General features: G+C 39.3%; 2 protein-coding genes across 10 annotated transcripts in view; one reads left to right on the top strand and one right to left on the bottom strand.

The window, feature by feature from the left end:
* FNIP2 (folliculin interacting protein 2) overlaps positions 1 to 12226 on the bottom strand; it is a 132456-nt gene that overhangs the window by 4777 nt on the left and 115453 nt on the right. For all 7 annotated transcript variants that reach the window (XM_025439200.3, XM_025439201.3, XM_025439203.3 and 4 more), the window contains 2 exons: positions 4542 to 4742; positions 967 to 1082 (listed from right to left, as the gene is read on the bottom strand). In XM_025439200.3, the coding sequence (XP_025294985.1) occupies positions 967 to 1082; positions 4542 to 4742 (317 nt within the window). The remainder of the gene's footprint in view (positions 1 to 966; positions 1083 to 4541; positions 4743 to 12226) is intronic.
* C15H4orf45 (chromosome 15 C4orf45 homolog) overlaps positions 1 to 12226 on the top strand; it is a 116553-nt gene that overhangs the window by 97510 nt on the left and 6817 nt on the right. The window contains exons 5-6 of one of the 3 annotated variants that reach the window (XM_049094318.1): positions 2800 to 2880; positions 4352 to 4963. In XM_049094318.1, coding sequence (XP_048950275.1) covers positions 2800 to 2847 — 48 coding nt within the window. In that variant the 3' untranslated portion in view covers positions 2848 to 2880; positions 4352 to 4963. Of the gene's footprint in view, positions 1 to 2799; positions 2974 to 4351; positions 4964 to 12226 lie in introns of those variants that run through there. The other 2 variants (XR_007402375.1, XM_025439204.3) reach the window with 2 other exon arrangements.

The following is a 12226-nucleotide window of genomic DNA, read 5'->3' as shown; positions in this document are numbered from 1 at the left end:
GTAAAGAGTTCTAAACAACAGCTCAGAACGACAACAACAGGGACAAGGATGCATTTCAAGTTAACTGCAAAAGCAAATGCCTCAAAAGGGAAAAACCTTTTCTGAATAAAGTATGGGGAAAAAAAATCTATGACACATGACAGGAAATGCCAAGAGCCAAACAATACAGTAAGTCATATCCTGGGTGTGAAAGATGAAAAGTCTGAGAAGAATGCAACGGCCTGAATCTTGAAATAATATTTTGATTAGCAGGCTTGATAGGGAATTTCAAGGTTGATATTATATACACAGTATTTTCTTGCTCCAAATTAGGGGAATCATCACCACAGGTAAGGGGGTCAATTCACCCTAGACACAATGTCTTTTTGTTAGTTCTCTGTTGAAAAATTAGGCAGAGAGAAACACAAGTTAGAATTTCTTCTCTGAGAGAAATCATGGCAAAGGCCCAACCCTCTGGAAGATAAGCTATGGCATCAGTAACAGTCTCCTCTTCCAAGGGGCTTCTATTGAAGGAGGGGAAAGTACCATCACCCTGCAGAAAGGCAGGTGGCCCCTAAAAGTCCAGGAGAACGCCTTTCTTGTCTCCTCCAGGAAGCAAAATGTTAAACACAAGCTCTGCTGCATGTCTGACAGGTTGTGCCTTCAACATCTTACCGAAATTACTAGAAACGGTAGAAACGGGCAGCAGAATGGAACTAAATTTTTCATATTGAAGCACAAAATAATCCAGGGAGCAGACCAATGTAAAATACCACTAGCTTAGAGTTCTGCATTTGTTTCTGGGTTTGGAACTCCAGTATCAGAGATACGAAGATGGGAAGCAGCAGAGGCACACATGTGATGACTTCAATGGGTCACGGAGGCCCACAGGTTCTGGGTGAGACAGGCTAAGTGGGTCAGTCAGTGGGTGCGGTGTTCGGGTCAGTCCTATCTCAGGGAGAAACAGTAGCACTTCACAGAACTTACCCCAGTACCACACCTAATTCTTTCACATGGACGCGTGTGTGTCCACGAAGATATTCAGACAGCATCTTACTTTTAAGGTACATCTCCTGTAGTCTATCTTCAAGATGCATGATGCACTGTGAAGCCAATAACATTCACAATGAGGGCCAGGATTCAAATCTCTACCAATATTCTAAGAGCTGGAATTCTCTTAATTCATTTCTAAGGACATAGCTATAATCTCATTTCTTCCCCATACACTTAAAAATTTATATAAACCATATCAAACTACTGGTAGGTATAAGAAAAGGGTTTTATAAAACAACAGTTTACTTTTTCTAATGACTATTAAGATTTTCATATATATCTGCTAGTCTTTTTTAAAAAAACATTTTTTAACATAGCTGAAATCATTCTGTACGTGCAATTATTTCTTACTTTTTAAAAACTTTGTAATAATCCTTTCCCCAGGTTAATATTTTTATCAATGTAATTTTTATCATTAAATAATTTTGAAAATGTGAATTACCATTATTTACTTATCCACATGGCAATCTAAATTTTTGCTATTATAAATAATTTATTAGAGAAAGAACATCGTTGTTGTTTTCCTATAGCTCACATTCTTTTGGCAAATACATCCCCAACAGTAAAGTGAATGGAACAAGGTTACTTCACTTTTTTTTTTTTCTCAAGAGTATATTTTAACTGGGTCTTTAGTAACAATAAAGAAAAGGCAATTATTCTCAGGACATCTCTACCCTTGGAATTGTGTCCAACTTCATTTTTTAGAGAATAGCAACCATCTGTGTCTTTCACCAGAGGCAAATGCTTTTGCATTTGGCAGGCAGAGCCATCCAAGCATCTTCAGTAAGACACCTGATGGCTTTGGCAAGGGTAATTCCATCATACATAATTTTCTTCTAGACCATTACGCCTGTTATTTTCAAGGTAAAAAGATTAACAGATGCATTTGAAAATGTTGATCTTGACCATCTGGGCTGATCAGTGACATGGAAAAAGTATCTATTTGAGATCTTTTCAGTTTTTCATTGGCTTAAAATCTTAAATGCAGTGTGTTGAGTGGATGAAAAAACAACTGGTAAGTGACTAAGAGTAATAATCAAAGGGAGGAGGATTTCACCAATTCTCATGAAAATGTTCCTCCAAGTAAACAGTTAAGTGGTAAGAATCTCCTGGTAAGTTTCAGTTCCTTATGGAGTAAATACAAAGTTTTTAATAAGAGTGTTATAAAATATTAAAAAGAACATTCACATTACATGGCATCCTTTGTTTTAAATGGTTAATTTACAGTGTTTTCATAGTCTCCATGAAAACTGTATGTTGTAATATGGAAATAAAGAGAACATTGGTCTATATGGAACTTGAAATCAAATCATTTAGAACTTTTTTTTATAAAAGGTTTGATTATTATTAGAACTGCTTTGGGTTTTGCCCTCCTCTTTCTGGGATTTTATTCCTGAGATGAATTTCTTTAATTTTTAACTTCTGAAATTTTAAATAGCTACTTTCTCCTCATACTGACGGCTCTAATAGTCATTTACTCATGTGTTCCATTCAAGTGATTTTTAAGGAGAATTTTAAACTGCAGATGAAATTTTCTTTGACCTCGATTTTGTCAGGTTAAATAAGTCATTCGTACTATTAAGTGGTTAAACATACTTATGTACAAATGAAGTAAAAAGAATTAGCTACAGTAATTTATTGCTTGAATAACTAAGATGTCAGATATGATAAGAGCTATGTATTACAGGATAAAATATGAAAGTTTGGTGTATGCTTATAACAGTTAAAAAAAAGTATAAAATCTAATATAGCTTTCTTTCCTTACAGAAAAAGAAGCTTCAGCCTCTAAATCAGCATGATGCAGCCTGCTATTAGGAAGAAAAACTGCCTGCAAATAATAGAACAAAAGTAAGGTCCTCATAACCCATAAGTGCTTCTCACATTACCTGGCTAGGATAGAGGTCCTGCAAGAGTCCAAATAAAGATTTTGGTAGCTAGTAATATTATTTCATGAAACTAATTATTATTACCAAACACACAAATAGTAGCTGTTTCCTGAGAACTCATAACATGTGATGCTATTCCAAGTGCTTTACCTGAATTTCATTTTCATAACCATACGAGATGAGCTCTATCATTTCCTCAGCTCTATAGATGTAGGTATTGAGGCTCTGAGAAGTCACACAGTTAGCAAGTAGCAGAGCTTGGATTTGACCCTGACTACCGGACTCTAAGGGCCATGCCACAGCCACTGCTGTACGCTGGCTGTTACAGTAGTATCTCATAGCAGCAGGGTGCTTTGCCAGTATTTTAAAAAGCAGAGTCTCAGACCTAACTTTCAGAGGATTCTCACACAGTGCTTGTTATAAATGGGTACTATCTTCGTTTTACAAGTGAGAAAGCTGAGGTTCAGAGACACTCAGGATTGTCCACTGTCACATGACTCATCATCGATGGCAAGGCCTAGACTTTAACCCAGTTGCACTGAGGGGCCTCCCTATGATGCCACACTGCCACAAGTTAGATGATAACCACACAGTATTTCAAATTACCTTCCTGAAGGCCATCAAAGTCTTGACCTTCTGAGGAATGTGGTATAAGTGCAAGTCATAAGGACTCAGGAAACTTACCCCTCCATCCATAATTACTGTAGGTGATTAATATTCAGGCTTCTACTCTGCTATTACATAGCTCTGTATCTTTTGTGGAGGACAGAAGAGAGGAAAGAGATGCTGTGGTGTGGGGGCAGATTGCAGAGGGCAACTAAGTGCAGGGGAAACGAGCAGGGAAGGTGGGCACTCTTTTACCTCAGTGCAAATCCCCAAGGTCAGCTCACTTAGGCTTCTGCTAGCTATCTGCCCTTAAGCCTCTCTTCCACTTTTGAGACCTTTCTCCCTCCCTCTCAAAATGTATTTTCTCTCAGTCTCTCTGCACACACACACACATACTGAGAAGTGTCTGTTTTATATATTCATTCCAACGCCTGGGGGAGAGCTGTTAATCAGTTTCTAGGAGTTTATGGGCTCTATTTGCTTTGTTTAATATAATGTTATGAAGTCGATTTTAAAATCCCATTTGAAAAGGAACTGATACCATCTTTTATGGGTACAGTACTTCAAAATTTTAAGTATTTATACAAATGATATTCCATTTTATCCTGAACACTTTTGTGAGAATGGTCCCTGAGCAAAAGGAACAACAATCCCTTCAGAAACTGGCTTGCTTGATGTCCATCCAATAAAGGAAAACTAATAATGAGTTCTCCAAAGGAAGATTTTAAATTTCCTTTTATGCTTGATCCCTTCCCCATACCTTATTTCCTTTACCATACACCTCATTCAAAAAGATTTTAGTGTCACTGTGTGTTGTTTCATTACAGAGCTACTGTTACCGAAATCTATCCTGTTTGCTGGTTTTATGTTGCACGTTCTATTTTTATTTATGCTAACGTCCAATTATACTAAAAACAAAACATTTGAGTTTGTGATATTATATTCAAAGTATTGTTAGAAGTGTTTTGTTTTTTTTTTTAACTGTATTTCTTTGGTGATATGGGAACAAGTACTTACAAAATCAGCCGGGAGGTGAAGCTTGTAAAGCTGTAAAATGGAGTGAAGTAAACTGGACACCTGACTCGAGACCAAGACATCCTGGCCCAGTTTCATGCTGTCCGTCACTTTCCTCTGACTTGTGGCTACCTGGACACTCCACTTATCCGTGTCTGCAATAATACAGACAGCTTCGGCTATCGGCTCGTCAAGCACTGGATGCTGTAAGACAAACATGGGGGGTCAATGTTCCACAGAACTGCCAAGTGGCACTCAAGATGTCCAGAATGTTTCTGTAATTTCGCATTAGCCTAACAGTTCAGAAGTTGCCAGAGGGAGCTACAGAAATTTAGAGTGTAATAGGGACTAAAATAGGAGTGTCATCAAATCATCATTTAAAATTCATGTGATAAAAGCTGCATTAAAATCTTTTTTTTCTCATACCCAGGAGGTATGCTATCAATGTTGCTAATGTTCATAGATAAGTGAAAAGATATGTGCCCTCTCTACATTCTAGGATATTAAAATTCCTTTCCTTCTGAAAGACTGCAGTCTCCTTTTAAAATGGAGAAAACTAGAATAAAAGGTAGGATTCTATTGCCATTTCTCCAAAACAAGATTAGTCAGGGCAACTTAATATTCCCTTAAAGTTATAGCTTTAATCATTAAGCAGTATTTATTTAGTGACCATGTGCTACAGACATAAATCAACTCTAAAAACCAACTAAAATCAGATGGGGGATACATTTATCTAGATGAGTCCAAAAGGTCAAAGGATGGCTACTGCTGAGCAACTTAAAATGCAATGGATAGAGCAGGTCGACATCTAGTAAATGGTACCATAGGGCAAACCTGGTAAACATTAAAGCAGTCAAGGAAAAGGGCCTTTAAAATAACCACAACAACAAACACTAATATCCTGAAACTGATCAAAGTGCAACTGCTTCACCACCAGCACCTGGAATCAGGGCAATGTGGCTCACTGGGGAGGTCATGGATGGAATATTCTCCAAGCTTGAGTTACTTTAGAAGGCTGAAGATCCAGATATGATAACAAGGAGGGACTGAGAAGTTGGCTCAATTATTTTAAAGGGAGAAACTTAATAGGTACAAGAAATGTAAAAAAAAAAAAAAAAAAAAAAAAAAAAAATCAAACATGAAAAATGAGCACGAGTCACTTTTAAATCACTGGATCAAAGAGGAAAGACTAAAGAAGGGCCAAGGGTTGAGACAAATCAACAGGCATCTGTGAGTCTGTGAGCCCGTTCCTTGAAGGAGGGCTCTGAATCTGTTCTGCCTGAATTCTTAGTCCCTAGCATAGGACCTGGCATTTGAAAAATGTTACTAAATTAAAACGAGACAGGTTAAGTACAAGCAAATGACAGAGCTGATGAGCACCCTGCACTCTCTAAGCATGGTACTGCTGGACTTCTATGGTTTGCAGGTTCCAGAATGCAGAAGAACCAGATGACCATTTACAGAAGAGTACCTTAAAATACCTGAAGCATGACATGTTCTTAGGCTACTAAATACCCAACACAGAGCTCCCTGAATATACCCACAGGGCAACCCAATGTCTCCATCTAACCATATCATTTAGTAGCCAATCGCTTATTTACTGAAGAATAAATTTTTAAACAAGATGAAAATAGAGGAAAATGTAAATAGTTAAGGGAAAAAAGAGAAGTGTACATTACAGAGAGAAAAAACATCATGAGCAACTCCTTTAGTTACAAGTTAAGGGGTGCCAAGGATATTGGTGGTCCCATCCTTGACCTGGTCTAAACTTCTATGGGGTCAGAGAGTTGAAGCTTAATTAAGTTCCACTGATTCTGGAGATTTCTGATACATATCTTTCCAAGGAAAACACAACCCTACTAAAGAGATTTGGCTTATGATTTAGCATATTATTCAGTCACTAAGCTTTCAGGATTTAAAGAGCTCTGAGATCCAGAAGACCATGTTTGGATTTATCACAGAAACACACACCCATACACACCCTATGCCCTGGTATTCAATTTAAAATTCCTCTTAGGAAAGGCTCTACTTTTAAGACACATGTAGAATTACAATAAACAAAAACAGTATGTATGTATGCTTCGTTTTATTACTAACTTTTTCTTATTGGCTGTATCTTAATCATAGAAGTAATTAACAGTGAAAATTGTCAGGGCGATTTTTTAAATTCACAATTTTATCAGGTTCACATGTACACCAGGGTACACACAAATACATACAGTTGGCAGCAGCAGTAACATACGTGGAGCAGTACATTTGAGAAGTACTTTAAGAAATGCTGTAAAACCTAAGACTGAATGATTCAAACACCTACTAAAAGTCTGCTCCATCCCTCTGCTATTCTTTGGGCTTTGAGTTCGGGTATGGAGACTAGCTAGGAAAAAAGAAATGGGCAGGAGAGGCAGGGTATGGCTGCAACCTGGTGGAGACCTTGGCCTTCTATGGATCTTAAGAAAAGAAAGATACAATATGGAGAGCTATCAGCTAGCTGGGCAGGTACTTTACTTAGTGAGATTCCTCTTCTTAACGTTACAAAACCCTTTAAGGGTTTGAGGTGGGGGGGCACTTTGTTAGTTTGACTATTGTCAGAAAACAAAACAAAACAAAAGACCCCGTCATTTATTTGCACTTTTAGAAGTTCTCCTCCTGACCATTAGTGTCTGAGATTAAACAGGACCTCTGATACTGCAGTTTTGAATGAAAATCTGAAGGAAATACTAATATCAAAAACAGTCACTTCCCCTTAAGATGCTTGTTTGGCTGAAAACTTTATGAACCTTAGGGACACTGTTATGCATCATCAACTCTCCCTTTCTCTCTCAAATTGAAGAGAATCAATTTCAAAGTAAGCTTCTTGCCCACAGAGTTCATGAAATGAGCCTGCAGTATGTTTCTATATTCTCTATAATCTGAGACCCATAAGTGCTGCCCCCTCCCACCCTTACAGTGCCCACACCCTGCTGAGCACACACATTCATGACCCAGGTGGCAAGACAGGGCTGCCAGCCCTCCTGTCCCCACTGCCCTCCTGCCACCTCTTCCAGACAGCTGCCAGCGTTTCTGTGCCTTTCTCAGAAACTTGATCAGACAATGAGAAACTTCTGACAGAGACTGGAGGATGAAAGAACACTGGAGATCAATAGAGAGCTGCAGGCGAGGGTTAGGATGGACGGCCAATGTCCATCTGAGGAAGGAAGCAGCAGCAATAAAAGCCAATTATCTTTTTTGCCTTGCTCTGCTCTATGAGACTTAGGAACAGTCATTTATTTAGCTCTACTGTGTCAATATCTCATTTATCCAATCTACTTTCCTGTGCAGTTTTCTCAAGATAAAGTGACAAATGAAATGCTTTGTATTATAGGTCTTTAAAGGTTTCTCAAATGTCCTTTGGCTATTGTATTTTGTTGAATCATCAGATTAGGTCTGGTTAATTCATAGCCACTAGGGATGTGTGGGTCTATTTTCTGGGAGTGTTGGATGTCTAGGACATTCCAATTTCAGGGTTCTGGATCAGAACTCTGAGCACACAAAATATGCTGCCTTGGCTTATATACACATGACTTCTGCCTAACTTAAACTTCCAGAAACAAGAAACGTCTACAAGGTTTGAGTAACCAGAAGAGCCAAGGTTGTGATATTTCAATGAAGGGCAATGATAAGACTACTGCAAAGGCTCTGAAGTCAGACAGGACTGGGCTTGAATACCACCACTGTCACTTACTAGCTCTGGGACCTTAGAAGCTCATTAATCTGGGCTTCAGTTTCTACATCTATAAAATATGACCTAATTCACAGTTTCTGTGACGTTTAAGTGAAGTTTAATTCATGGAAGCTTTCTGTGGGAAAAATGTGTATGAAATTTGTGGCTCAGATACTTAGTTGCCATGTTCAATTTGCTCTCTTATACCAACCCCAACTATATTAATCATGCCCACTAAATCCTCAAACTTCCTAGAATGTCACATTTTAGGTTATCATTTCCTTTACCAACTAAAAAACCTACGCTAGCACCTATCACCCATCACCCAAACACCTAAGTTTAAACTTTTCTTTTTCCATACTTAAAGCTCTTCAGAGTGTGGGCCATATCCACCTATACATATGTACTTGCAGGACTCTCCAAGAATCCCCTTCTCCTACAGCTGGGAGGGCTCCTGCCTCTTATTTCAGGCTGTTCCCAGAATGTGTTCCCTGCTACCATCTAAATGTTTCAGTCTTTCAAGGACTGGACTTGGGTCCCACCCCCATGTCCCCACCTCACTCCACCATAAGACGTCTTTCCCACATTCACTCCTCTTCCTTTGACTTCTGAGAGCTTTTACAATCTACATTTTGACATTTAATTACATGGTCTTAACTTGTTCTTGATTTCACATGTTTGTCTACTCAGATTACATAAAGAACTCAAGGAAAGAAATCACATTTTATTTTTCTTCTGTAGCCTCTGAAATGAGCATAACAAAATACTAGGCATGTGCTAAGTATCTAACACATGCTGGCTCTGCTGAACAATTCTCTATGCAGATTGCTTTATTTTTGGATTCAGTCCAGTTCCTATTAAGTCATCTGCACATTTATTAATATATTTCTTTTCCATGTACCACATTTAAATGACTGCCATTTCACATAATCACCTATTTTTAACTTTAGAGCAGGAAAATACTATTCTCACATATAGGCCTCCTATAACTACTTATTAATTCATCATGCCATTTTTCCTGTGGGGCAGCCAGGAACACAGCACTGCTCTACAGACAGAAAACACTGAGGACAAACAAACAAACAAAAAAAAGTAAGAGCTTATTAAGTATCAGTCAGAATACTGGTATGTCAGTCAGAAATAGAAGCTAGTAACTCATGCAAGCATTTCCAACTTTTAGCTCAGTGAGTCTGCCAAACCCTCCACTTTGAAATCCTAAAACTTTGTCAGGGTGGAAATCCCTTGGAAGATAAGATTGCAAGAAGTGTGAATGACAGTCTCAACCTAATGTCAAAATAGGAGAAAATACAGTTGCCTCCATTATGACTTTGTTAAGAAACTTCCCCCATCTCTACACTATTGGCATTGCCCAATACATACTCTGAGCTGACCCTTTATCAATCCTCAAAAATGTCCAGCTCACAGGTATATTATAGACAGGAGTGTGGACTTCTGTCTCCTAACCAGCTCTAAATATGCACACTAGTTATAACAGTGCAGGTTTGATTACCAGGGATAAGCCACTGAGCAGCATCTTTCAAACACAGAGGGAGCAGGTGATTTATGTTTCAGGCAGTTGGAAGTGCCTCCCTGTATCTTTTATTTCTCTCTGAAATATTCTTTGTTTTTTTTTTTCCTCTCAAATATTCTGAATAAAACATAAGCAGCCTTGGCATCATTTCAGTGTCAATTTGGTATTCTATAGAAGGTAATTCCAGTATATTTTAGAAGTTTACTAAACTGAACTTGAATAAGAGGATGCCACGTGACCAAATGCCTTTCAAAAGAGTCACACCATTATGTTACAGCACCATGACTTAGTATTAGCCTTTATGTAGCTTCAAGTAAGGTCTTTCATTAGTCCTACAAAGACAATGAGATGAAAACTAATGTAGTAAGGTTCACCGTGTCAGCACCTGCTCTTGGTTAAATGTCCTCAGATTCTCCTTTTTATTCTTCTACTTCATTAGAAGTGAAGGCCCACCTGCATAACTATATCCTCCACTGCCCTAGAACTGAAGACTTAAGCAATGGAACATCATCCTGGGCCACCTCACCCCACTTCTGGAGGGCTGAGAGCCACATATAAGGACTACAGCCATATATGGATTGCTGACTGGTTTTGGTTTGTTTTAATATAACCAAACAAAACCCAAAAAAACCCTTCAGTGTCACAACCATTCAGAGAAAAGGAACCTGGCTATCACCATTTTTAAACACTTCCTCTGCTCTATAAAATCATGCACAATACCGTCTTTTACTAAATGCTCAGCATCTAGACTTTCCTGCCAGCGGTTTTACCAAGAAATGGGATAGACAGGACCTCCTGTGTGGCAAAGCCAGCTCTGCCTGCAGGTTAAGAAGATGCTCATTGATGCAATCAGCCAGAAGAATCTTGTTTCCTGAAGGAGTCACATCATTCCCTATGCTCACTCCCTACTGACTCCCTGGCACAGACATCACTTCCACGAGGTCCTCCCACGTGTCTGGCGCCTCCCACTGCAATGGACTCTACCACACTGTTTTTACTGCTTATTTACTTCTTTGTAATTTCCTGTTACAGCTTTTAAACTCCTGGAGGACAGGTGCCATATCTTCTCTTGGGCTGCTTACAAGTTTTCTGTGTTTTTGACGTCCTGTAGCTTAAGACTGGATTTGTTTGTATTTACCCTTACTTGGAACTCCATGTGCTTATGTCATCTGAAAAATGGCAGTCATTCTTTCTTCAAATATTGTCTTCCATCACTTTCTCTGTTCTCACCTTCTGAATGAGCTACAAAATTTTCTCATTCCTGGGGCACGTGGGTGGCTCACTGAGTTAAGCGTCTGCCTGTGGTTCAGGTCATGATCTCAGGATCCTGGGATCGAATCCTGCATTGGGCTCTCTGTTCAGCAGTCTGCTTCTCCCTCTCCCTCTGTGCTCTTTCTCTCAAATAAAGAAAATGTTTAAAAAACTTTTTCTCATTCTAGCCTCCATGTCACAAATTCTTTTTTTAATATTTCATTTATTTATTCATAGACACACACATGGGGGGGGGGGGGGCAGAGACACAGGCAGAGGGAGAAGCAGGCTCCATGCAGGGAGCCTGATGTAGGACTCAATCCCAGGTCTCCAGGACCATGCCCTGGGCCAAAGGCAGGCGCTAAACTGCTGAGCCACCCGGGCTGCCCCATGTCACAAATTCTAATTCTCTCCAGCAGTATTTAATCTACTCTTCTCTTTAACCTAGCCCTTGGGATTCCATTATAATGGCCATATTTGTCGCTTTTAGAAGTTCTTTTTAAGTCCTTTTACAAATCTAAATAACCGCTTATCACAACATCCCATCTTTTATTAAAGTTCCAATTCCTTCTTTTTTATGACCATAACCATTTTAAACACAGTGACTTAATAGTTATTTCAGATTGTTCTGGGAGTGCAATTAGTCCAGCCTGTATTTGCTTACTCTCCCTCATCATTTCCTCATACATGGTTCGTAATGTCAGAACATGAGCCTGTCTTGTTGGGACTGTTTTATGTGCTGTGTGTCTTGGAAACAGGTTCAATGGCAGTACAGGTTCAATGGCAGTCACTAAAGGTTTATGAGTTGAAATAGAGTGGAGAAGAGGGAAAGCAGCTACAGGTGTCTCCTAAGCTGGTGGTTAGGAAACTGTGCGATGTGCTTCCTTCTACCAGAGTCCTAGAGGTTCAAGGTTTCTGGATTTATATTTATCTCTTGGACAGGGATTCCCAAGTCACTTGGGTGGAATAAATCTGGACCTCCAACCCACTCACACAATGGGCCTGGGGCTTTGATTTCTCATTTCTCACAGGTGACTTTATTTTCTCCCACCCAAGCTTCCAACTTGTTCCTTTGCTGTCTCACTGTTTATGGCTGGGGTTTTCTAGTCCCCCTTTCGTGGAAGGATAGCTCTTTGAGGCTCCAGGCTTTATCTAAGGGGCTTAGCTTAGTTCCAGGTCCCAACCCTTAGGTGCATATGAGACCCC

Source organism: Canis lupus, chromosome 15 (assembly GCF_003254725.2).
Source record: "Canis lupus dingo isolate Sandy chromosome 15, ASM325472v2, whole genome shotgun sequence".
Lineage (NCBI taxonomy): Eukaryota > Metazoa > Chordata > Mammalia > Carnivora > Canidae > Canis > Canis lupus.
The sequence above is the reverse complement of the archived record's forward strand: the minus strand, read 5'-3'. Positions and strand labels throughout refer to the sequence as shown.